The 26510-nt window shown below is 35.0% G+C and overlaps 3 protein-coding genes across 4 annotated transcripts in view; 1 reads left to right on the top strand and 2 right to left on the bottom strand.

Annotated features, from left to right (window-relative positions):
- The window catches only part of LOC142236896 (uncharacterized), a 41532-nt gene extending 37925 nt beyond the window's left edge, over positions 1–3607 (top strand). The window contains exon 2 of the mRNA XM_075308180.1: positions 2813–3607. Within this exon, the coding sequence (XP_075164295.1) occupies positions 2840–3442 (603 nt within the window). The 5' untranslated portion in view covers positions 2813–2839 and the 3' untranslated portion in view covers positions 3443–3607. The remainder of the gene's footprint in view (positions 1–2812) is intronic.
- Positions 1–26510, bottom strand: part of Nrx-IV (neurexin-4) — a 66328-nt gene that overhangs the window by 31896 nt on the left and 7922 nt on the right. For both annotated transcript variants that reach the window (XM_075308177.1, XM_075308176.1), the window contains exon 2: positions 8867–8983. In XM_075308177.1, coding sequence (XP_075164292.1) covers positions 8867–8983 — 117 coding nt within the window. The remainder of the gene's footprint in view (positions 1–8866; positions 8984–26510) is intronic.
- Positions 5296–6600, bottom strand: LOC142236895 (L-aminoadipate-semialdehyde dehydrogenase-phosphopantetheinyl transferase). Its single transcript, XM_075308179.1, has one exon. The coding sequence runs from the start codon at positions 6412–6414 to the stop codon at positions 5536–5538; it is 879 nt and encodes a 292-aa protein (XP_075164294.1). The 5' UTR covers positions 6415–6600; the 3' UTR covers positions 5296–5535.

Below are 26510 nucleotides of genomic sequence, written 5' to 3' on the forward strand. Positions count from 1 at the left end.
TCTGTTTTTAACCTATTTGAAACAAAAAAGTTAAAATTTTCCATTAAAAGTATGAAAAAACCAAGTTATAAAAAATTGAATTAAAAGAACTTCCTGGGTAGTTAAAATAAAGAACATCATTGGGAGTGCATCTTCTGGAAGTGCTTTTAAAGTTGTGCCTTTGGAGAACTGGGCATGTTCCGTCCGTCTGTCTGTTGTAATCTCGCTACAGTCTTCAATAATGAAGCAATCATGCTGAAATTTTGCACAAACTCGTCTTTTGTTTGCAGGCAGGTCAAGTTCGAAGAGGACGCACTGATCACGAAAATTACTTGAAACCGAATGTAAAATTTCCAGGTTTTACTTCTCGTAATCATTTAAATAATGGGGGTAAAAATCTACAGATTTTAGATTTCAAATCAAAGCGATATTTCATCATTTTCTTGCACACTTACAAGAGATGTTTATGATTCCTCTAAAACTCAAACAAAAATGGTTCTTATAAATCCAGAATCTGATATAGTTTTCATAGGTAAAATTTAAATTTATCTTCGGGAAGTGTACTGTCTGAACTGCTCTGCTTGGGAGAATATCTGTCATCAAAGGAAATTGAATTTTTGACATGTTTTCTGACCCGAGAAAAAATTGAGAGATCTAATTTGATACAATTAGATATGAGTAGATCCGAAAAATGGTAAGATCTAACCATATCTAATTACTATGGAATTAGATCTGATCAGATCTCAAAATTGGCCTAGATCTAATGTCTTAGATGTAATTATATCTGTCCCTATATATTATTGGATCTGATGTTAGATCTGGTCATATATGAAATGATATACATTTATATCTAATTCTATCTCATCATATGTTGGTATATCTGCTTATATCTAAAGGGGCCAATTTTGAGATCTAATCATATCTGTTTAGATCCCTCAATTTTTACACGGGGAATCATACTTTTTTCTAGTTATTTGAAAGTTTAATTTGGACATGTGAAACTTAGTATGCGCCCCACCATAGCTCACATGAAGTTTTGTGGGCTATACCAAAACATGGACTATTTTCGAATTGACCTGCTTGTAGACAAAAAATTCGGTAGCGAGATTACAACAGACAGACAGATGGGCAACTTTATGTCGTCTTATAGTTTTGTACTGATTAATAATATGGTCGAAAATCGATATTCCGATGTGTTACAAACAAAATGGCAAACGTTTTATACCCTCATCCTATTGTGAATAGATACATATATTGTTACGGATTCGAAGTCTTTGTATATTTTTATTTTCGAATTCGCAATGTACGTACTTAAAATTGAAATATGGAATATAGTTTTTATATTTTTCCAACCTCCCCAGAGTATTAAGTAAGGAAATAAGAAGAAACTCTTTTTAGACCAGGCAGGGATTTTCCCGTTTTAAGACCGGTACTATTTTCCGGTTTCGCATTACAAATCAAAACGCAAAAACAAATGATTTTTAATGCAAAGCCCGAACTTTGTACCGACCCTAAAACGGGAAAATCCTTTTCTTGGGACGAAAAGGAGTTCCCTTTTATTCCCATTCTTCCTTTATACTTTCGGGAGGTTGACAAACGTATGTGCAAGATTCCTATTTCTTGTCCAAAAGACAATAATAAAACTGTTGGCAACGCTATTTCAACAATTCTTATACAACCTTCGTACAGATAAATTGTTCTTTCAGATTTCATTACATTTTGGGGTGATATACATTAATTGTTATGAAAGGGTGCTGCGAAAACAACGTGGCCACAAACAGTCTCCGTAGTGACATTAATACATATTTGGTATTGTATTTCCAAAGGTAGTAGTGAAAAGTTTTATTCCTTACAATCACACAATAAAAACCAATTAATGCTTCAAAAAAGTTTTGAAATTATGGCTGCACAACTAAGAATGACCGATGGTTGGGGTGATACGTAGTATTAAATGAAGCATGAAAACGTTTTTTTTTTTTTTTTGGAAGCCATAGTAAAAAACAAACCACTTATTCTGATATACGAAGGAGCTTAGTTGTGGTACGAAGGTTTACTCATATATTTTTTGCAAAAGAACAAAAGAGCACTTTGTGAGATGGATTAAATTATCTTTGACGTAGTTAAAAACCACTACTTTTCTAAGTATAATGTGGTTCCAAATAACTCTTTTGGAGATAATACTGATTGGATTGGACAAAAAATGAAAACCATTTTTTTTGTCAACGCTGAGGTGCTTATACAGGCTGGCCTTATTTTCTTAGTTTGTGGGGTTAGTATTTCGGAATTTCCAAACAAGCCCAATTTTGGTCTATTTTTTCGAAACGGCACCTACGTATTGTCCATTGTGGATAAGTGGTGTATAATTTCTTTCCTTCAAAAATCGTGTTTGAAAATTTCTTAAATGGCAACGCACCGATCGCTAAGCTGGCATTTACCGATCAAATTTTAAATTTATTTAAATTTAAATTACATGTATCGCTATCGTGAGGGGTCATACTTAAGAAGTATTCTGGACTACACGGTCAAGACCAGAACAATGTACACGAACATTTTTTCCGTGTGTGAGGAATGTGGCAATTCCGAAACGTGCGTCCATCCAACCATCTTGCAGTCTATAGGGCTTTGCCCAAATAAATTTGACATTCTTTTCCTCTGTTGGTTAAGCTACACTTGTAGTTTAGGCAATGCATGGTTTTAAGCTGAAATCAAAAACAACAACAGTGGTGTACATTTATATTATATAACATATCCTTATACAAGTTACTATATGATGTAAAACAATTGTAACTTCTTTGCTTGCGAGTATTTAACTTTTTCTTTTTTCCTATTTCAGAAATTAAACTTGGGGGAATATTTAAAAATGGAACACTATACAATTGCGCAAAGAACTAAGGATGCTTTTCTATTCATTGAAAATCATTCTTCGATAATTAATACTCAACGTGCATACAGAAGATTTTATGGTGTAAGAACTGCTCCAACGGTGGTTGGACCCGTTGGAGCAGTTCTTCTTCGTTCGTTGGTGAATAATTTTGCTGAATATGGGAATGTCGGAGATTCAAGACGTACGGGCAGACCTCGAACTGGCAGATCGGCCGAAAATATTGATGCTGTGCGACAGAGCGTCGAAGAAAATCCGGAGACATCAACGAGAAGACGATCTTCCCAGTTGCAGCTTTCTGACCGCACACTTCGGCGAATTTTAAAACACTATTTGCACCTCTTCCCTTACAAAATCCAACTAGTCCAAAAACTAAATCCTGAGGACTTCGTATTGCGCTTGGAATATGCTAGAGCAGTTTTAAATCTCGTTGATCAAAATGAAAATTTTTTGTCAAATTTGAGATGGCCACCACGATCGCCAGATTTGACTGCACCGGATTTTTTCTTGTGGGGCTATCTCAAAGACAAAGTTTATGTGAATAACCCCCAAACCTTGCAACAACTAAAGGACAACATTTAAGAAGAAATTGATCGTATACCACAAGAAACGCCGAACAAAGTTATGGCAAATGCCATAAAAAGAGCACATTTTTGCGTTAGAGAAAACGATTCTCCTTTAACTGATATTATTTTTCATAATTAATGTAAAAAAATAACATAATATAAACTTTCTTTTTATCATAAATTTTTTGTTTTTTTTCATTCCATTCAATAGTTATTTAAAAAACAAATCATATAGTTACTTTAGCCGTACCCTGTATATCATACACTTATAAATTTGAATTGATTTGTATGGGAAACTGATTTAGTATTCCTTAGCAAAATAACTCAATAAATATTCAATGTAAATCTCAATATACATAAATTAATTTCAATTTTTCCCAGGGAACTAACTCATAGCAATAAGTCTCTACCCTCTTTGATAAGGATGTAAATATTTGACTTATATTTGACAACGGGAAGTGCGTTTCATGGTTTGTGGTATAGTACCTACTGTTAAGTAAGAATATATCCCATTGCTTTTTGCTAAGAGGTCCATTTGCAAATACAAAGAAGACGTACGTTTCCTTAAAGCAATGACCACGTTTTGATGTTTTTACTGAAAATCACCTTTGCTTATTTAAGGGTGTAAATTCATTTTATATGTATATCAAATGTCAAACGTAAAGATTAAAGCACTAATCTCATTAATAAGTAGATCTATCAAAAAGTCGAATCATACTATTGAATTCCAATTTTGACAATAAAACAAACCCAGAAAAAAATTAATAAAATTAATAATAAAAAATTAATTGATACAATTAACTTATTAATCAAACTTGGATGATTAACGCCCATTTTCATGTAGCTCCGTTAGGCTTTAACTGCCAGTTAACAGAAAGTAAATTGGAAATATCTTCTCTACGGTTAATTTTAATTGAAAAATTTTCAGCAGTTAAGTTACTAACTGATATGGAATATATAGGCAAGATGACAAATATGTCCATAGTGAGGTTTAAAAGTTCGTTAGGTAACGTAGCACTAACGGAGCTTCATGAAAATGGGGGTAAGTCAGATAAAAAATTATGGATATTTTTTTTCTTAATTTTTAATTAAAAATTTTTTGAAACTTGCAATTTTTTAATCAACTAACCCTTATTTTCAGGAAGCTCCGTTAGTGCTACGTTAGCTAACGAACTTTTAAACCGTACTATGGACATGTCTGTCATCTTGCCTATATATTTCATAGGCCAGTTAGGAATTTAATTGCTAAAAATTTTTCAGTTAAAGTTAACCGGAGAGAAGATATTTCGATTTTATTTTCTGCTAACTGGGAGTTAAAGTCTAACGGAGATACATGAAAATGGCAGTAAAAAGGATTAAATATAGTTATAGAAAGTGAATGAAATATAGTATCGTGATTAAAAATAGATTCGTGTTTAATTAAAAAATTTATTGAATTTTGCATCAACATCAATTAAAAATTTAATTGAATCAAATAAAAAACAGAAAATTTCCTTATGAAATCAATTAATTCTTTAATCAAGTATTTGATGCCTAATTAAAACTATGATTGATAATATCTTTTTCATAATTGAAGGCAGTATACATACAAACAAGAAGTTTTAAAAAGCAGCAATGCTGTCAATACATTGATGTTTTGAGCCATATATCCAAGGAAACTATAAAAAATGTATCAAATAAAATAACAAAAAGATACAAAAGGAAACTTCTAACGCTAATCATTGCAATATTAAAAAAAAGCTACCAAATTATTCAAGTCAACGAACTCTATATTAAATTAGCAACCAACAAAAACAATTGATTTACATAAATGTTAATTCTCTTCCCCTGTAACATATGCATTTACCCCACAAAAATAAAAGGATTGACTTTGTATTTACATTTTCGTACAAGTTTATTACACATTTGCCCATAAAAACTATTATTTATACAGTAAACAAATCCTATTGTCATAGTGATGGAAATTTCGAAGGAACACATATTGTCCCCTTTTATACAAATGCTTAAATTGGCTTATTCTAAAACAAATGCAATCGGGATTGAATCAACGACACATCATCGGTGAGTTCCATAATAAAAAAACATTCCTTCTTTTTCCACTGCTTCGTACTATTTCCATTGTTTGCGTAAAGCGGTACGACAGTATTCAATAATTTCTGAACTATCAGCAAGTTCACTTGGCCTTAATAAGTCATCAATATCCAAAAATTTGAATTTTTCTTCGAATTCTGGTTGATAGTTTCTAAACGCAATTGCAGCACAATATTTGGGATGCAGCATATGTTCCTCAAAGTTCCAATTATGCATTGGAATGTCATTGCATTTCAAAGTAGCTCCACCCAAAGTTGGAGTCTCAATACCCAGTTCTCTTGTGTCGTCTACAGAAAATTCAATTTTCTGTAAATCCACATTGATTCCTACACCCAATTCTTTTACATAGGCTTCTTTTAAGCACCAATGACGCATGAACGCTTTCAACTGTTGCTGTTGATTAAAATTTGGTTGTGTAATGTAGCGCCATTCGGAATCAGCAAATTTTCGATGCATAATACGAAAGAACTCCTTTAGATCCTTCCCGCCAGAGTATTCTAACTTCATAACATCGCAACCGATGCCCACGTCTTCATATTTCGCACTGTGTACACCTGCCAATATAACAAAGTTACCTTGATGTGACACATTGAATTGTAATTGCTGACGATATTCCCTTTGAGATTCATCTATATGGTTCAACCAATACGGTTTCCCCCTAGCGTCTCGGGCAAACTTTATCTCGTGGTAGGGCAACTGTGTGCATTGACTCACATATTTACGCATAAGCAGACGTCCCACTAATGAAGAAAGAAAATCATTTATGAAATAAAATTTTATTAATCGACTTCTTTCCTCAGTCTGAATTGCGGCTATAGCAAGAGCAAGTTGGGCCACATTGGGTGACCAAGTGTTCAAGTCAAATGCCCATCTGGTTGTTTGTAGTTTTGCGGACATCGTTTATTTGTAAGTTATTGTATTATGGCTTCATTAATTGGTTCTGCTTATTTAATTTATTGCTTCAACAGCAATATTGCAATATTCTTCGTTGGGAATAGAAATAAACAAAAATACACTTCCTCCTCTCAACAACTATTTAGGTTTGTTTTTGTTTTGCAAATAAAACCATAGCTGTCAAGTTGGGTAAAAGAGAGATGAAAAACTGTGACAGCAACAGTGCTGCCAACTTGTGTGAAGCAAAGCAGAACTTAAAAGCTGCAACAGTTAGTCAATACGAAGACACGTATCGTAACATACGTATCGAACCGTACAGTTGAAAAGCTTAATTTTTTGTAGATTTGTATGCGAAGATCACATTTTTACCATATCTACTAAAATAGGGTATAAAATATACCTAAAATTCGATTTATATATATGAACCGATATACCACATATTAAATCTAGAGTCCTTGAGAAATATTTTTTTCAAATAACCCTATGTCCGATTTGAAAATATGTGTAAATTTAGTTAGTTAATAATGAGGGTAATACAGTGGAGGAAAAACGTCCGCTAGGACAGGATAGAGGTTAAATATGATTAGCAATGGCGAAGACGCTGGGTCTCTTCGGATGGTTGCGAGCAAACCAAGTTGATATGGGATGAAAAGAAACGTAGGAACTGTGAAATTTTGTTGTCGATGAACAGAGAGGAATTACGGCCATTGATTGGTATCATAACAGGACATAACACACTTGGGAAACACATGGTAAGAATAGGACTTAAAGACGATGATATCTGTAGATGGTGCCTGGACCCGGAAGTTACGGAGGACTCGTACCACTTCCTGTGTCAGTGCCCAGCTTTATCCTTTAGAAGAAACAAGATACTGGGCTCCTTTTTCTTTCAGGCTCTCACTGATCTGCGGGAGTGCAGCTTAAGGAACATACTTGCATTCATCAGGGCTTCTGGTTGGTTATTTTGAGATTTCTTTCAAAGAGAACGAGCAGCTGGAAGTTTCTGGGACAATGCGGACCGCATTGGAAGGAGAAAGATTGAAAAATCACATCGAGGGATCACAATGGACCTATACTGGTCTAGGTGGGCATCAATTCAAGAACATTGATGTCAACCTCTACAACCTAACCTAACCTAACTTCTATAAAATGAAGTACTCACTGTAATGACCACTTCAAAAGCACAGCTCTAGTGGTGAACTAGCATGAACAAGCAAATGAAACTAAGTATGAGTACCTTTTGAAAAGTACAACTTGATTTTCTATTTTTTTAATTTATGGCAAGACAATTATTAAAATATTTGAAAACTATAAAACGAAATTTTTAATTTTCATTGTAAAACCAAATATATTCCTATCAGAAAGAATTTTCCTATATCCTACACACAAAAAAATTTCAGGAAAATTGTTCCAATTAAAATTTTAATTGAGTTTTAAAAAATATTCAATTAAAAATTTAATTGATTCAACAAATTTTTTAATTGAAACAAAAATCAATCACAAAAATAATAGTATCAATTAATTTTTTAATTGGATCAATTAACTTTTTAATTGACCTTCAATTAATTTTTTAATTGATACTATCATTTCTGTGATTGAAGACATTTCAATTAAAAATTAATTGGATCAATTAATTTCGTGATTGAATCAGAAAATTTTTTCTTTGTGTGTACGTATGCTGCTTAAAAGAAACTTTTTCCTATAAACAATAACATGGTTTTTCTGGCTTCTTATATCCGTTTTCTATTGTATATTATGTTAATGGTATGATCCGTTCTTATTCCAATTTAACAAAAGCTAATCTTACAGGGCATTCATAAAATGTTAACCATATAGGTTAAAATGTGTTTATGGGTCCAATGTATCACGTACACGGTATGTTTTAGGATTCCTCTGACAACCACAAACCATCATGGAAATCTTCTTAAATTGTGTCCCAAAGCAACTCTCAATAGCGGTGGCATACCAATTGAGGATGGTATCTTACAGTGAGATCTGCTAAAAAATTAGCTCCCTCTTGTTCGTTTTTAATTTACAATAGTAGTTATTTTTCTCATTTGATATTGAAGATGATCTTTTATGTTATCGCATTAATAATATTTGCTCAGTAAATATGACTTGGCAATTCTAAAACTTTAAAAATTTCATACACAAAGCATTATAAAAACATTTGCAAAAATAAATACATTTTATGTTTAAACTATTTGTTCTACAAACTAATATGTTTACTAACTATAGAGATCACATATTATCAAATATCGTGTAATGACTAACATTCGTATATCAACACTTTAATATTAACGACTAATTAACGCAAGAAAAAACTCAGGAGGATACGAAAACAAGTACTCAAAAATATAAACAAAACTTTTCACTAGTACAAAATAACACATCTATAAAAGCCATCCTATTCTCAAAATAATGTGTTTACAAATAATTAAAGTGTTAAACTTACCATTCAATCGAGCCTTCTCTGGTCCTCGGTCATTAAGTGCTGAAGTGGCCGATAAGATGGCCTTTTCCATTAGCGGTGTGTTACACTCATAATCGGAAAAATAATCGCTGTACGAATCTAAATTTAGGAGAGAAAGAAAACAATTATTATGGAGAATAAGAAAATTCATGCAAATACATTTGTACACATTGGTATGGAAAGATGGAAAGCGTTTGTTCTTCCTAGATATTCTATATATGTAGGTGAAAATAAATGTGAAAAATGTGAAGTCATTTTTTATAATTGGCGCATCATTTTCACACCAAATTTCCCCCCATTAAATTTTTATAATTTAAGACATATGTTTGTAAGTTCTTACGATTCTACGAATCGACATACATATGTATGAATGTCGTCATGGCTATCATTTTTTTGCAGTATAGTGGACGTCATTGTAGGCGTAAATCAGTATGTTCGCCCGCAACCAACAACAATGTACTTTTGTTGAAAACATTATATGCGCGTGTTAAGGTAGATCTATGTATTATCATGACTGAAATATAAATTCTATACTAAACAAATAGTAAATAAATAAAGGAACGAATTTTCTCAATGTATATTAAAATGGGGGTCTAATCTATTACAATTCTCTTGGCATAGTTTACTCTATCTTTTTAACTTCCGTTGATTTTATATAGTTTTATTAATCCTTTCACTACCGAATTAAACCTAATGTTCAAAAATTTAATTTTTCTTCTTTTTTACTTGTACTAACAATACGTACAACAAAATTCATTTTGAGGGCCTATCTCAAATAGTTGGAAAACTATATCAGTTTGTTTAGATTAAATTCGTGGTTTGCGTCTTGGATAAGCAAAATTCAAATTTGTGGAACGTATTCCAAAAACTAGTTTTTCTTAAAAGAGGCAATTTAGTGGTGGAAAAACGACCAAACACTGTTAGTTATTTTATATGTAGGCTTACCATGCATTCGTGGTTTTATAATTAGATAATTGAGCCATAAGAGATAACCGCTAGTATCTCTACAATCATATAAAATGTCAATATATCCTGAAGTAATGGATATAAGATAGTAAAATGAAAAACTAAAAACATACCCATTACGAAAATAAGATTCTTAAATAACTCCAAAAGTCTCAAGCACAGTATTTGAGATATAGTGTCATCAGATATCGGATATATATAGCTCTGATATTGGATCTCCCATATCTGGGATACCAATCTAGAGAAATTGACCAGACAAAATGCATAAATTCAATCCCGACACAATCCTGGCTTATGGATTGGGAGGGCTCTCTGTATGAAGTCTCTAATGGTATCATGCGGACATACCACAATTTGTATCCTTTCCCTTTTTTTACATGGCATATTTATGCTTTTATTTATATAATCACAGATTATTAGTATGATAATATTTTTTCTCTTATTATTATTAGTTTGTAAAAAGTATATAACTTGGTTTCATTATTAATATTTAACAGGATTATAATGCTACGTAATATTGATAAATTGGCCTTTTTGGCTTTTAATATTGCAATAAATAAATGAAATGAAATTCAATTCGTACCAATATTCCAATGAAATTGTGATAGAACTCGTCTAGGGGAGTGTCTATTCACATATCTTTGAGTTGCCCCAGGTTAGCTAAAATACGTCTTTTCATTTTTTGATACAATGCCGAAGTTTAAAATGCTTTCAATCGCATTCGACTTCGTTTCTAAAAAATTAGTTAGAAAATTATAATTTAGTTCGGGTCTTTAGCTTAAAAGTTTTGTTTAACATGTACAATTATTTACACCTAAACTCTTTAAAATGTTGTTCAAGTATTTGTTTTAATGGTAGTCTAAAGCACGGATTATAGTGATGTGTTGCCGTTGTTTTCCGTTCAGATTGAGATGGATTTGACACCTTTCCTTTCATAATCCTTATAGCGTAAGTAGGTTGTGTCGTTTGATTTATTTATGCATAATCTTTGATTGAAATATTTCCAAACGGAGAAAATTATTTGAAATGTAACAATTAGCTGGATATTTTATTGGACTAAAGTTTCATATAAATAAACATTAAATGAGTTGTGCGTGTCCTAATCCAGACATGACATGCTTCCGTGACAAGCACTACAGTAGTTTTGCACATTTTGTGTATAGACATACATACATACAGATATACTATGTAAAAGTTAGGGCAATAAGCGAACTTCCTTGAATGTTTGAACTTTTGCTCTAGATCTACAACGAATTTGTTGTAGACGACCAAATAGAAAATCACTCCTAACAACAGTAAGCACATATTTGTACTTATAGCCACTACTACGATTTATAAAAAAACAAGCAGATTCAACGATAAATAAAGAAGACATTGGCTAACCCTTAATCCAAACAGGAGACGAGGAATGGTTTCAAATGCTTATTTGGTTTTATTCCAATTGCGTTTTCCAGGCTTTTGTGCATTGTTATTTTATTTTTTTTTTTTTGCAAGTATTTTTTGGAGTATTCAAGAAAAGCGAAGGAATTATGGGTGGTGGATTGACGGCTTTCGTCATCTCACCCGCATTATATTTTTCCATTGTTTATTTAGTCAAGGATGGTAACCAGTCAAACCTCCTCGTCACCTTTTTAAGATCAAGTGTGCCTGTGTGTTTACATCTGACATACCAACATTTTAATGCCCAGACAGACCAGAACAAAACAAGGGTTGGTTGTTATTGCAGCAGCATGGTCTTTTATAGGTCCCTTGATTTTTACAGCCATTCACATAAACATAAGAATCCGTGTGTATTGTAAGTGTATACTTGAAATTCCCCCCTTTATATTGTATTCCATAGACCAATTTACTACAAACAATTTTCTGTAAATAATACCAGAACACAACTACGGCGACAAATATCCGCAACGTTATCCGCAAAAAATTAAAAAAAAAAACAACACTTATTTATGCTGCACAAATTATTGATATGTATCTAATAGCAACAATAAAATTGATATAAATACTTTGGAATGGCAACAAGAACCATGGGTTTTAATTTCTCCATTGATAACAGTTTTCTAGAAACTTTCAAAAAACAAACTTCTAAAAATAATTTCATGCCATTTTTTCCAAGGTAGGAATGCAAAATAACCATTGACTTTCCGCTAGTTTCTCCATATCGAAGATAATGATGCATTCAGACATATTTCGAAGGATTTTTTTATATAAAATTACTAAATTTCTCAGACAAATAAATCCTTCAATGGCATTCCGCCATTTTCTTTACGCCAAAATATAGACTTAGTATTGCCTAAAATTATAAGTACATCAAAGTGAATATTTTTTAATCGAATTGCATTAACTGCTCATTGGGCTCTAGTACACAGACGGTATGAAGATTTTATACAACTTTATACTACTCGTAGATCAAGATGTTACGCGTGTCTTTATGAAATATTTTTTTTTTTCAAATTTATAAATTATTTAAATATCGGCAATAAGAAGGGTTGATGGCATAAAAGTTGTAAGGTGGCCAGCTCTGCCAAGAGTGGTGGTTCTTCAACCCAAATTATTCGCCGCGTAATCATAGTAAAAATAATGCCATATCCTACACCACATATATAATCGTCAAAACCTATGAAGTGATGTCCAGAAAAATAACCAAGCAATAAAGTCAGTAAAAGAAATGGTGACGTGATGTTATTGTCACTCCGAGTGTACTTTTCCCTCCCGTATTTCACATTCGAAACGCCGTAGTAGCTCTGCCACACTCCTAATTTAAAGCTACCCCTGTATAGTGATATCTATCTAGACATACCCGCTGGCTCTTAATTTAGCTTTCATCTCTCATAGAAATAAGAAAGAGGATTTAAGATTTCATTTTTAAAAATATAAATTTATTGATATAGTCCTTCTTTTCCATACATACTCTTATGGCAATTCAGTAAAATAAATGAAGAGGAATGGAAAAAAATCTATATATATATATATATACCAATTGATATTAAATATGGGAAAAAATTTATAGAGATAATAAAGATACTATCCTAAGGATATGTGAATAATGTAAATATAAATCAATGTAAATTTGTTGAAAGAGAAGAAAAGATATATACAAAAAATATATTTTTGTTGTTCTTAGGTATGTACATAACTTATTCTACTTACATACTGTACTTAAACTACATGTTAGTATTTGATATCCTATGGTGACTGCTACAATGGTGTCTGTTAATCCAAATTCTGTTGGCTTTACAGGAATTATGTAAGCTTATTGACTGATGAAGATGTTGTTGTTGGGCTTTCTTAGAACAGATTTGTGTTGATTGAGTTGTTGTAGTCTTTGATAAAGGGGTTTTGCTTTGCTAATCTTGAAAATTGTTGTTGTACGACCTTCGTTTATGAACAATGTCTATGGGTGTTAAGCGGATTGTATATATACATATATTTATCGAGGTATATGTTAACAAAACAATTTTTGGTTCTCCTTATCTTTTTCTTGATTTAAGTTATTGGCACATAATTTTCATTAATTATTCAATTGAAATTATTAGTTACTGTTTGCCATAGTAATATGTTCTCGCTTTAGCTGGACGGTTTTAACTTTGGAAATTTTTTGTGTGTATTTTCTTATTGCCCAAGCTAATGCATGGGCCGGCATGTTATTTACGAATATACCCATATGTACCTTTCAGAATGGATTATTCAAGAAAAAGTTTAGAAATCAATGGGGCTGTCGTTTACACATTTGGTACAATTGTAAAATAAAATCCTTTTTCTTAAGTTTTCACGTAGTTTTTCTGTTGTTTTTACATATGATACCAATTTGAAAAGAATTCAGCTTATACTTTACATTGGTTTCTTTTGCTTTTTAATTTTTTTTTTTTCTTAGGTATCTTTTCTTTTTCACATTTGGCACACATTTAATTGAATTGTCTTGATAAATAATCTCTTTTAAGTATTAGTTTCTGTCCATTACAGAAAATTTCTTTTCAAATTCTTAAAAAACACACCGCACCGCTATCGACTTGTATTTTTCACGTCCAATCTCTGACTGACTTTTTTCGCGCCTCATCATCAGCCCATCTAAATTTTTCTGTACCCTTATATATTCTAACGGGATCGAAGAATAAGAAAAACCAGTCTTTCATTAAAAAGGGATAGAAAACAAATTTAGCATTGGAAAGAAATCAATGTAAAGAGAGGATCGAATTGCTTTGGTGTTGGTAAAAAAAGAGAGAGAATCAAATTGCTAGAGTGTTGGTAAAACAAAAATTTCAGTAAACGTTAGCAGGTTACCAGACTGGTCGGTTTCCTTGGTATAATTGTTAAAGGGATTGCATATTAAATTCCTTTCCAATTTACTGAAGAAATCCCCAACAAAACCGCTTATTTTTAAATTTTCTAAATTTAGAAAATAACGGGAGAAAGGATTCGAAAGCGACATAGTGTGGCTCGACCCACGAAAGCCGGGCAACCCACTAAAACCTACTTCTAAGGTCTCAAATCTGACGCATGGAATCTACCAACGTAATTTCCTTGAAGATCCTCTATATCATATAATGCTTTGCCTATTTTGGCCCTTACACGTCCTTTAATATATTTAGGAGTAAATTTAGCATTAATGGCTTTTGGAAAACTACTCAAGTTATGACTTTTACGGAAAATTTCTTGACCTACTTTATAGTCAATGGGTTTCGTACGGGTATTATATACCCTAGTTGACTTGTCATGTGCCTTTTGTAGGTTTCGGAAAATCTTTTCCCTTGCGTTCGATAATTTGTCCACACGCTTTACTATCGTATCATCCTCCAACATATTAAGTTTCTCTAACAATGGGTATGAGGATCCATGTAGGCACATGTTTTGGCCAAACATGGCATAATATGGGGTGCATTGGATGGACGTATGAAAATCGCTTCTTAAAATTGAAAGAATGTGTGGTATATATTTATCCCATTCCAAATGGTTAGATTTATCCTTTAGATAAAAGCGTATCTTCGTAATTACATCGCGGTTAGCTCGCTCGGAGGCGTTCGCCTGTGGTGCATATAAACCCGTCCTGATATGTGTAATACCATATTCCTTAAAGAATTCCTGCATTTCCTTGGAAACAAATTGTTTTCCGTTGTCGCTATGGACATATTGCGGAACTCCAAAGGTATTAAAAATGTGGTTTCCCAGGAAATCAATAACGTTAAGAGATGTCGCACCTTTCAAAGGTTGAAGAAAGAGAAATTTCGTGAAGTGATCGATCGCAATAAACAAGAAAGTATTCTTAGATTTGGAGCAAGGGTACGGCCCCAAAAAGTCGCAATAGATGCGCTGTAAAGGTCGTACAGTTTTAAACTGACAACCCATGGGTGGACGAAGAATGTGAGTTGGTGCCTTTATAACTTTACAGTCGTCGCAACGGCTCACAAATGCCCTAACATCCTTGGCCATTGCTGGCCAGAAGTATTTCTGGCGAATTCGATCGAGCGTTTTAAAATAACCCCCGTGACAGTTTGCCTCGTGTGCCCTTCGAATAGCCTGTTGGGTCAGAGTCTGAGGAAGCCATAATCTCCAGAGATGATCCTCCTCATCAGCTAACCCATGCCGGAACATCACCCTCTTATACAATCGGCCCTCTAGAATACGTACATCGGGAAAATTGTCGGCATTGTCGGATATAATCCTTTTCAGCTCCTCGTATTCGGGACTCGTAAACTCGGCCGATAATAAATCAACCTCAAGCAGGTGTTTACCGACATCCAGGGAATCTACGTCGAAGCGTGAAAGGGCGTCTGGGACTACATTTAGAGATCCTTTACGGTGTTCCATTGTAAAATCATAGCCTTGTAGCTTTAGGCTCCATCTTGCCAGACGGCCGCTTAGGTCCTTTTGGGACATAAGCCACTTAAGGCTATGATGATCAGTTATAATCTTGAAATGTAGTCCCTCAATATACGGGCGAAATCGATTGACGCTGACCACAGCAGCGAGACACTCAAGTTCTGTAACAGTGTATTGCCTCTGTGCTCTCGTGAGCTTTTGGGATACGAATGAGATCGGCCTTTCGCGACCGTCGTCATCCAATTGGTACAGCACCCCCCCAACACCGACACGTGATGCATCACACTGAATTACGAATTCCCGTGAGAAATCTGCTTGGGATAGCACAGGTGCGCTTGCCAGGGCAGCCTTCAGTTTTTCAAAACTATCAATAGCCTCAGGAGTTAGTCGGAATGTACCATTTTGCTTACGCAAACAATCGGTCAACGGTCCCGAAAGATCAGCAAAATTCTGAATAAAGGAACGGTACCAGTTTGCCATACCCACAAACCGCCGGACCTGTCTAGGGGTTTTCGGTATCGGAAAGTTCCGAATTGCTGAGACCTTTTCCGGGTCCACCTTCAGGCAACCTCTTCCCACGCGATACCCCAAATAACCTATCTCACTTTGACAGAATTTGCTCTTCGACACATTTATGGTTAATCCAGCCTCCCTCAGGCATTTAGCAACCTGACGAAGCAAGTTCAGGTGCTCTTCGAAAGTGGCACTGCAAACGAGCAAATCGTCGAGATAAATAAATACGTGCTCCCTAAAACGAGATGGAATCACGCGGTCCATTAACCGGCTCATAGACTGTGGACCGTTACATAGTCCAAACGGCATTACTCTGTAGTGGTAGAGGGGTCTACCTGGTACAGCAAATGCTGTTTTCTCTTTCGAGGACTCTGTAAGAGGGATTTGAAAAAAACGCATCCTTTAGGTCTATGCCGCTAATAAAATGAGTGTCCTTTAGACGACTCAGAAGCCCGTTGATGTGAGGCAGGGGGTACGAATCTTTTTTCGTAATGGCATTAAGTTTTCTCGAGTCGAGGCAGAGGCGCACTTTCCCGGGTTTCCGTACATTTACAATTGGGAAACACCAAGGAGAATTCGATTCCTCGATTACTCCTAACTTAAGTAGTCTGTCCAGCTCTTCGTACACCTCCGCTTGTCGCGGTGGCGATAACGGATAATGCCTACATTTGATCGGCGGAGAATCACCAGTGTCGATATGGTGCTGTAAAAGACCTGTACAACCGAGCCCCAATTTCTCGAAAGAAGGAAAATCAAGCACAACCGTCTCTAACTGTAACCTTTGTTCGCCCGACAGTTCATGGTAAGACACATCTTGATGCTTGGGTAAATCCAACTCCGTGTCGAGCGTTTCAATGGCAGGGATAATATTGGGTGCTATGGCAAAACTTCGCCAAAAATCAAGACCTAAATACGCCTCTTGGGCAAGTGAAGGAACTATATAGAAATCAATTTCTTTCATAACACCCTTATAATTCACTGGCAATCTGCAGTAACCCAATACACAATTTTTTGTGCCATCGGCCGTAGAAATAAATGACCTAAATGGTTTGATGTTAATACGATTCCTCTCTACAAAACTCAATGAGTTCTTCCCAAGGACAGACACACTAGCCCCGGAATCAAGTAAACCGTAAATATATTCGTCAAAAACACTAATTCTAGCAAAAGGTCTCTCATCGGCAACATTGCTCAATCGACATGATCCAATGAGACCACGATAATGTTTCCTTTTCTTGAAACGCTCCCTACATTTCATAATTCTGCGTGACAAGTTAGGACATGGTGATCTCAAGTCGTCTTCCTGTAGAAGACTTCTTTCTTGATCATTTACAAACTCGGGGATTGGTTTTGGACACGAGAGTCCCCGGTGGCCATCTCGCTCCGCTTTCGGTTTCCCTGATGATCGTTGGGACATTTAGTTGTAACAACATCACGTTGCCCACATCTGTAACAAAATATACGTCTAATCTCATCCGGACAGTAAATGTATGAGTGACCTAGAGATTGACAGTTCCAGCACTTAATGCGAGAGTAGTCCCTTTTCGAACGGGTTTGCACATGTAGTGCTTCTAATTGAGGATCTGCCTCAAAATCTGCAGTATCACTATCAACCCCCATATCTGGGTGCACTTCGATCTCATTTATCGATTTATTCGATCTCAACACCGGCACTTGTAACTGTAACAAAATATACGTCTAATCTCATCCGGACAGTAAATGTATGAGTGACCTAGAGATTGACAGTTCCAGCACTTAATGCGAGAGTAGTCCCTTTTCGAACGGGTTTGCACATGTAGTGCTTCTAATTGAGGATCTGCCTCAAAATCTGCAGTATCACTATCAACCCCCATATCTGGGTGCACTTCGATCTCATTTATCGATTTATTCGATCTCAACACCGGCACTTGTAACTTACTCTCCCGTAGAATCTTCTCTGCACTACGAGCGTGTTCCCTGAATGTGTGTATACTTGAAGTTGGGGTGTTAAAAAGCATAAAACGCAAATTTGGCTGTACATTAGCCTTCAAAATCTCGATAAGACGTTCGGGAGGAAGGGGATCTTTTAGCCGAGAATTCATAGACACAATTGCCGAGTGGAATTCGTCGTAAGATTCCTTATGTTGCTGTTTACGTGTGTGTAACTTTATCATAATGTCATGGTCCGAATCATTAGCTCCAAACTCATGCTTAAGAGAGAATACCAACAGAGCATATGTGGGATTTTCGTTTTGCCTTATAAATTCCCAATACCACTCTTCGGCACGTCCGCTGAGAAGTATATGGAAATTTGCCATCAGGTGGTCTACATGGCAGTTCGTGCGTTTGCAAAGTGTATCGATTTTAAAAAGAAAATCGGAAACGTTTCCGTTCCCATCAAAATCAATTTTCCATTTCTCAATCTCCACCCTAGAAAATCCTCCTAACCGAGGGTTGGAATTTCGACCTGACATCACTCCATTTCCAATGGGATCATTAGGAACATTAGCCGTGACCCCGCTCGCCCCTGGGGAAATGCCATTTTCCATAGAAGAAATTGTCCTACGCAATTCATTCAGTTCGCCTCGCAATTCCTGTCGTATCTCCTGAATCGCCTGCTGAATAGTCGTCAGCTGGATCTCATTTTCCTTTCCTGACGAAGCTTCAACAGGTGGCAATACCGATTTCTCCCGCGAGGTTGCCATGACTTCCCGATTTTCCGGATTATTAAAACCAAAAAATTCCGATTGATCCGAAGAAGTCAAAATTGTAGTGTCTTCCAGACTCCCTACGAAGGTCTGCTCTGACGTATGTAAGCACCTATTCGAGTCCAGTAAGTCTATGTCATTAATTTGAGAAGCCGATTGACTATAAATGTTCTTTGGTATGGGTGTGGAGGATCTTGTAATGTTTTCAAGGGACCCAGTAACAGAAATATCAGTTTTCTTCCCTCTACCTCGAGTAATCATAATAGTAAAGCTGTGAAAGAAATAGTAGTCTTTCCTAAGTCTGTATCCTATTCTGTCGTCTTCTTACTTTCTATTGATTTACGTGTTTGGAAAAAACAACAAATTAAAAGTGCGCAAAATGTAAACAAAACAAAAATATATATAAGGTCTTTTTTCTTTCGATTACTTTTCTATGAGAAGAATCCAGCTAAATTTTAAGCAGCGTGTGGAACAGACATCATACTTTGCATACCAATTTGTCCTGTCTTCGAAGAACAAACTGTCTATGCCAACCTAACCCGTAATGTACCCTATCTTCTTTTCCACCAACATATGAAAGATGGTCTATTACGGTATAACCAATAAATGCAATTCCTCTTAAAAGGTGATCTAAATCAACAGTCGCCTATGTCACTCTGAGACTACCTCATAGTCAGCACTGTGTCAAACCAGCTAATCAAAACGGCCACGAATGACAGACACCTCGCATATGAGACAGCCTATCCAACTAAGCGTAATTGAAAGCCTATCACCTATATCTAAACGATTATTCATCTCCAATTAAATGTGACTGATAGGATTCCAATACACTAGTGGGAATTGATGGAAAAAAAAGAGGATGAACTACTCCATCGAATGTGGCATAAAATCGTTAAAGTGTATTTCTCCTAAACTCTAATGTCTCACATCCTAAGAATATGCCTTTATTTTCTTTTTGTATACCAGTACGGATTTTATTGCATTGTATATATATATTTCAGTGAACATTGTATTTATCGTACGTGATCATGCAAATCTTGAAGACAATCGTTTAATATTTCTCAATCGTACAATTCATTTATATTTCCAAATTCCCAGAAAGCCTGGGGCTTTTGTTAAGCAAATCAAAATTATACGATAAGTTAGAACAATACCACTAAAATTAATTAGACTGTTGCTTGGACCGCTTCAAAGTATTTCGTTGGGCGCCATCTATGTTACGCGTGTCTTTATGAAATATTTTTTTTTTCAAATTTATAAATTATTTAAATATCGGCAATAAGAAGGGTTGATGGCATAAAAGTTGTAAGGTGGCCAGCTCTGCCAAGAGTGGTGGTTCTTCGACCCAAATTATTCGCCGCGTAATCATAGTAAAAATAATGCCATATCCTACACCACATATATAATCGTCAAAACCTATGAAGTGATGTCCAGAAAAATAACCAAGCAATAAAGTCAGTAAAAGAAATGGTGACGTGATGTTATTGTCACTCCGAGTGTACTTTTCCCTCCCGTATTTCACATTCGAAACGCCGTAGTAGCTCTGCCACACTCCTAATTTAAAGCTACCCCTGTATAGTGATATCTATCTAGACATACCCGCTGGCTCTTAATTTAGCTTTCATCTCTCATAGAAATAAGAAAGAGGATTTAAGATTTCATTTTTAAAAATATAAATTTATTGATATAGTCCTTCTTTTCCATACATACTCTTATGGCAATTCAGTAAAATAAATGAAGAGGAATGGAAAAAAATCTATATATATATATATACCAATTGATATTAAATATGGAAAAAAATTTATAGAGATAATAAAGATACTATCCTAAGGATATGTGAATAATGTAAATATAAATCAATGTAAATTTGTTGAAAGAGAAGAAAAGATATATACAAAAAATATATTTTTGTTGTTCTTAGGTATGTACATAACTTATTCTACTTACATACTGTACTTAAACTACATGTTAGTATTTGATATCCTATGGTGACTGCTACAATGGTGTCTGTTAATCCAAATTCTGTTGGCTTTACAGGAATTATGTAAGCTTATTGACTGATGAAGATGTTGTTGTTGGGCTTTCTTAGAACAGATTTGTGTTGATTGAGTTGTTGTAGTCTTTGATAAAGGGGTTTTGCTTTGCTAATCTTGAAAATTGTTGTTGTACGACCTTCGTTTATGAACAATGTCTATGGGTGTTAAGCGGATTGTATATATACATATATTTATCGAGGTATATGTTAACAAAACAATTTTTGGTTCTCCTTATCTTTTTCTTGATTTAAGTTATTGGCACATAATTTTCATTAATTATTCAATTGAAATTATTAGTTACTGTTTGCCATAGTAATATGTTCTCGCTTTAGCTGGACGGTTTTAACTTTGGAAATTTTTTGTGTGTATTTTCTTATTGCCCAAGCTAATGCATGGGCCGGCATGTTATTTACGAATATACCCATATGTACCTTTCAGAATGGATTATTCAAGAAAAAGTTTAGAAATCAATGGGGCTGTCGTTTACACATTTGGTACAATTGTAAAATAAAATCCTTTTTCTTAAGTTTTCACGTAGTTTTTCTGTTGTTTTTACATATGATACCAATTTGAAAAGAATTCAGCTTATACTTTACATTGGTTTCTTTTGCTTTTTAATTTTTTTTTTTCTTAGGTATCTTTTCTTTTTCACATTTGGCACACATTTAATTGAATTGTCTTGATAAATAATCTCTTTTAAGTATTAGTTTCTGTCCATTACAGAAAATTTCTTTTCAAATTCTTAAAAAACACACCGCACCGCTATCGACTTGTATTTTTCACGTCCAATCTCTGACTGACTTTTTTCGCGCCTCATCATCAGCCCATCTAAATTTTTCTGTACCCTTATATATTCTAACGGGATCGAAGAATAAGAAAAACCAGTCTTTCATTAAAAAGGGATAGAAAACAAATTTAGCATTGGAAAGAAATCAATGTAAATAGAGGATCGAATTGCTTTGGTGTTGGTAAAAAAAGAGAGAGAATCAAATTGCTAGAGTGTTGGTAAAACTTCAGTAAACGTTAGCAGGTTACCAGACTGGTCGGTTTCCTTGGTATAATTGTTAAAGGGATTGCATATTAAATTCCTTTCCAATTTACTGAAGAAATCCCCAACAAAGATTATGGGGTATCAATAGTATAGGTTTGGGAGAGATGCATATATAGTAAGTGCTATGGAAAATTAGATTTGGCCAACTTTGAGTCAGATCAGTTGATAAATAAGGGACTTATGGTCAAAATTGGCAAAATCGGGCGATACATATATATGGGAGCTATATCTAAATTTGTTCCGATTTTTACCAAATTCAATATCGTTCGTCCCTGCACCAAAAAAACGCCACATACCAAATTTCATCAGAATCGGTTAATAAACCTGCGAAAAACAAATACATGGACGGGCACCAAGCGCTAGATCGACTCAAGAGGTGATTCTGGGTCGATCGGTATATATTTTATGGTGTCTAAAATCAATATTTCTGGTGGGCATATCAAATAAATACCCTAAACCACTATGTGTTTTAGGGTATGACGTTTTACGGCGCGAAATCCAACATAGTACCCACTTTAACGAAGGATGCTGACATAGATTCATTATATAATAAATTCACAGTGAACGGATTGTTTGCTTCCCTTAAATTGTTGTTTTATGTATTCAAGTTCATTAAAAAAACGAATGATTACATGTTAAGAACATCCGGTATGATATATCCTGTATTTTTTCCACTTCCTACGAAATTCTTTTGGACAAGTCTTAAAAGAATCACTATTTCGCCATTTTAAGTGAAAACTTTAGTCAACTAATTGCCGTAAAAAAGTCGCCTCAGTGGGGATTTGAACCTGTGCCATGTGGCTTTTTCACTTTCCTAGAAGTTCTTTTGGGAAGGGTTTGAAAATTAATGGAAATGACAATTCAGCTCAATGGAAATGAAACAGAAGTTAATTGTGTAAAATTAATTTTACAAAACTTCGATTTAGGGCTTTTGTATCCCTAGTTTAACTGTGGTTTGCATGCCATCTTATAAAACCAAACCTAAATTGTGGCCATAGCTGTATATTATTAGATACATTTCAAGAAATCTTATTCGTTGGCGATAAGAGATTTGTGCAGGGGCATGGGATTTTCAATAATTCACAATTCGTTGCCCACGCACTATGATGTCGCTCATAACTCGACATCACTTATTGATTTTTGCCTGACTAATGTCCCTCATTTATGGAGATTTTCTTCACAGGGCCAATGTCCTGGTATTTCACATCACTCTATGATTTTTGGATCTATTGATTTGCCAGTAGTTCATGGTGCCAGCAGTATACAGTATAGGGACTATAGAAACGTTGATTGGGATGGTATTTTTTGGTATTTGATTAGTTATGACTTCAGCCAACTATACCTGACATGCGATGTTGATTACCAACTTTCTATTATCGATTCGGTCCTTCGTGACTTATTTGAATTTGTTCCAATTGTTACGAAACGTACTATTCCTAGCAATGATGATTGGTTGAAATCTGACTCTATAGCACAAGCTTGGTCTTTAAGGGACATTGCTTATCTTGAATTGCGACGAAATCCCTCTATGGAGCACAAGGCCATGTATAGAAAGTATAGGAACCGTGCCAAAGCTGTGATAAGGAACGAGAGAGTTCTTCGATGCTAAATTCAGTCAGATGGATGGTACACAGATTTGGAAGACTCTTCACTCATTTGGCTGTCTCAATGATGATGTAGTTGCGCCTGATATCGATGTTAATAGTGTTAATGACTACTTCTACGATTCTTAGGCTACCTGCATTGGCCTTCTAATGACGACTGATCTTGATTCAGGTAGGGACATGTTTCAATTTTCTTGCATATTTGACTTTGATTTACTGAAAGCGTTGGCTAAGGTCAGATCCGGAGCGGTTGGTGTGGACTGTATTCCAATAAGATTTCTTCGTCTTATTTTTCCCTACATTTCTCGACATTTACTTCAATTTATTAATTGTATTTTTACCTCCTCATCCTACCCACAGATGTGGAAAACGGCCCGTGTTGTTCCAGTACCAAAAAAGGGTGATTCGTTTGAATTATCAAACCTCAGACCTATTAGCATTTTACCGGCTATGTCGAAGATAGTGGAACATATTATCAATGAACAAATTTTGGAATACGTTGATGCCAGTCGCCTTCTTGGATCCTTTCAGTATGGTTTTAGACGCGGCTTTAGCACTACTACTCATCTGTTGCATCTTACAGATCTAATTAGGGAAACGTTTAATAGCTCTGATGTCGGTGTTCTTGTTGGTATTGATTTATCAAGAGCATTTGATACCATTCGCCATGCGACTCTGGTTGATAAATTGTGCAACAAGTTTAGGTTCTCTCTGACTGCGGCTAAATTAATATCATCTTATTTGCATGATCGATCACAGTTTGTTGCGCTTGGGTCCAGGGAGTCGTTGGTCCGACATGTTTGTGGGGGGGTTCCGCAAGGGTCTGTCCGAGGACCGTTATTATTTATTATGTATATAAACGATGTAACTGATTCGATTGTATCATCTGAATGCAACTTTTTTGCTTATGCTGATGACATTCAAGTATTTTTTAGGAGTAGTGATATGTCACGGCTAGAGGCTAGTGTTAACGTGACTCTGGGGGATCTTGCGGCCTGGCTGAGTAGAAATGGACTTAATATTAATGTTAGTAAGTCTAGTGCCATTCTATTTAATGAGCATGGACGAGGCAATATTAGGATAAGTATTGGTACAACTCCTGTCAATTTTGTTAATGAGATGAGGTGTTTGGGTGTTGTCATTGACCACAGGTTGGAGTTTGGCACTCACATAGGTGTGATCCTCTCCAGGGTTATGTTTAAATTGCGTAGACTATATTGCGTAGATGCGTATTTGCCTCGATATATTCGCCAGAGTGTTGCCATGGCTCTTCTTATGCCCCATGTTAATTACTGCATTGAGATTATATCTGCAACATCTGGCTTCCAGCTTTCAAGGATAGAAAATGCAGTTAAATCAATAGTTCGATATGTTCATGGTCTCAGGAAATATGATCATGTATCAGTTCAGGGGAGCCACCGTGGTGCAATGGTTAGCATGCCCGCCTTGCATACACAAGGTCGTGGGTTCGATTCCTGCTACGACCGAACACCAAAAAGTTTTTCAGCGGTGGATTATCCCACCTCAGTAATGCTGGTGACATTTCTGAGGGTTTCAAAGCTTCTCTAAGTGGTTTCACTGCAATGTGGAACGCCGTTCGGACTCGGCTATAAAAAGGAGGTCCCTTGTCATTGAGCTTAACATGGAATCGGGCAGCACTCAGTGATAAGAGAGAAGTTCACCACTGTGGTATCACAATGGACTGAATAGTCTAAGTGAGCCTAATACATCGGGCTGCCACATAACCTAACCTAACCTATCAGTTTATGTTAGTAGCTTTCTTGGTCTTCCATTTGCGCGCTATGTTGATCTCCGGTTGCTTCAATGTTTTTATGGAGTTATGACATCACATGGTTCTCCTATTCTCCGCTCCATGTTCAATTTCTGTAGATCATCGAGGAATCCACAACTTCTCATTCCACGTATTTCATCCATGCATTATGAAAGGCCATTTGTTGTACGAGTTTCTAGACTTTGGAATCATCTTCCGTTGTACCTTAGAAATTTTTCGTTTACTAATAATGTTTTTAATGTCAGATGTATTGAATTTCTATTACAGTAACCGATAATGTTTCTTTAATATATCACTTATAACTTATCTATTGTAATGTTTGTTGTTTTTTTGTTTTTTCTTTTAGTTTAGCTATATTAAAATGGATTGGGGCCTTAGTCACTTATATATACTTACTTTATTTTTATTTCTACATATATTTTTTATTTATTAGATCTCAATTTGTGAATTGTATTTTTATTACATTTAAGTTTTCTCTTCATGTGCCTTAAGCTTTACAAAATTCAGTAGTATATTCTAAGTAGAGTGAATAATTTTATATTTTTCTCTAGCCGTATGCATAAGTTTTTTGTCTTTTATTCAGTATTATGAGATGTAATATAGTTTTATTTGGCCTGTTTCGGCTTTTTATATTATGTTGTTGAATAAATAAATAAATAACAAGATTAATGGTAAGCAAAACTGAAATCTTACATCAAATTATTTGTTGGTCGATTTTTTAATTATATTAACTTTACGAAAAGTAGTTAAAACGATAGGGATGCTTAAACAACCCTTTTTATAAACAACCTTTCGACTGGCATCTATTAAATGGATAATTGCTTGCTTTCCCCAAACCATTGACACGTAAAAGCACGTGTTACACAATAATATTAGCTTCATGCAAAAATTATACTACGCATGTCCAATCTTAAAAAAGATGCTGTTGGGGAGTCATATCAAAAAATATCTACCGAAAACAAACAAACAATAAAATGGGCATATGTGCATGTCCTACAATATTGAACCACTATTTTCCTTTCGATATTGAGATCCTAGTTTAAGTCTCATGTTTTGATTGTCCAGTTTGGAATAATTTCAAATAAGAGCTATTGAATAAAAGAATAACATTGAAGATATTTATTTATTCATTCAATGGAATACAAAGGGCTTGCTGTTAT

Source organism: Haematobia irritans, chromosome 4 (genome assembly GCF_050003625.1).
Source record: "Haematobia irritans isolate KBUSLIRL chromosome 4, ASM5000362v1, whole genome shotgun sequence".
NCBI lineage: Eukaryota > Metazoa > Arthropoda > Insecta > Diptera > Muscidae > Haematobia > Haematobia irritans.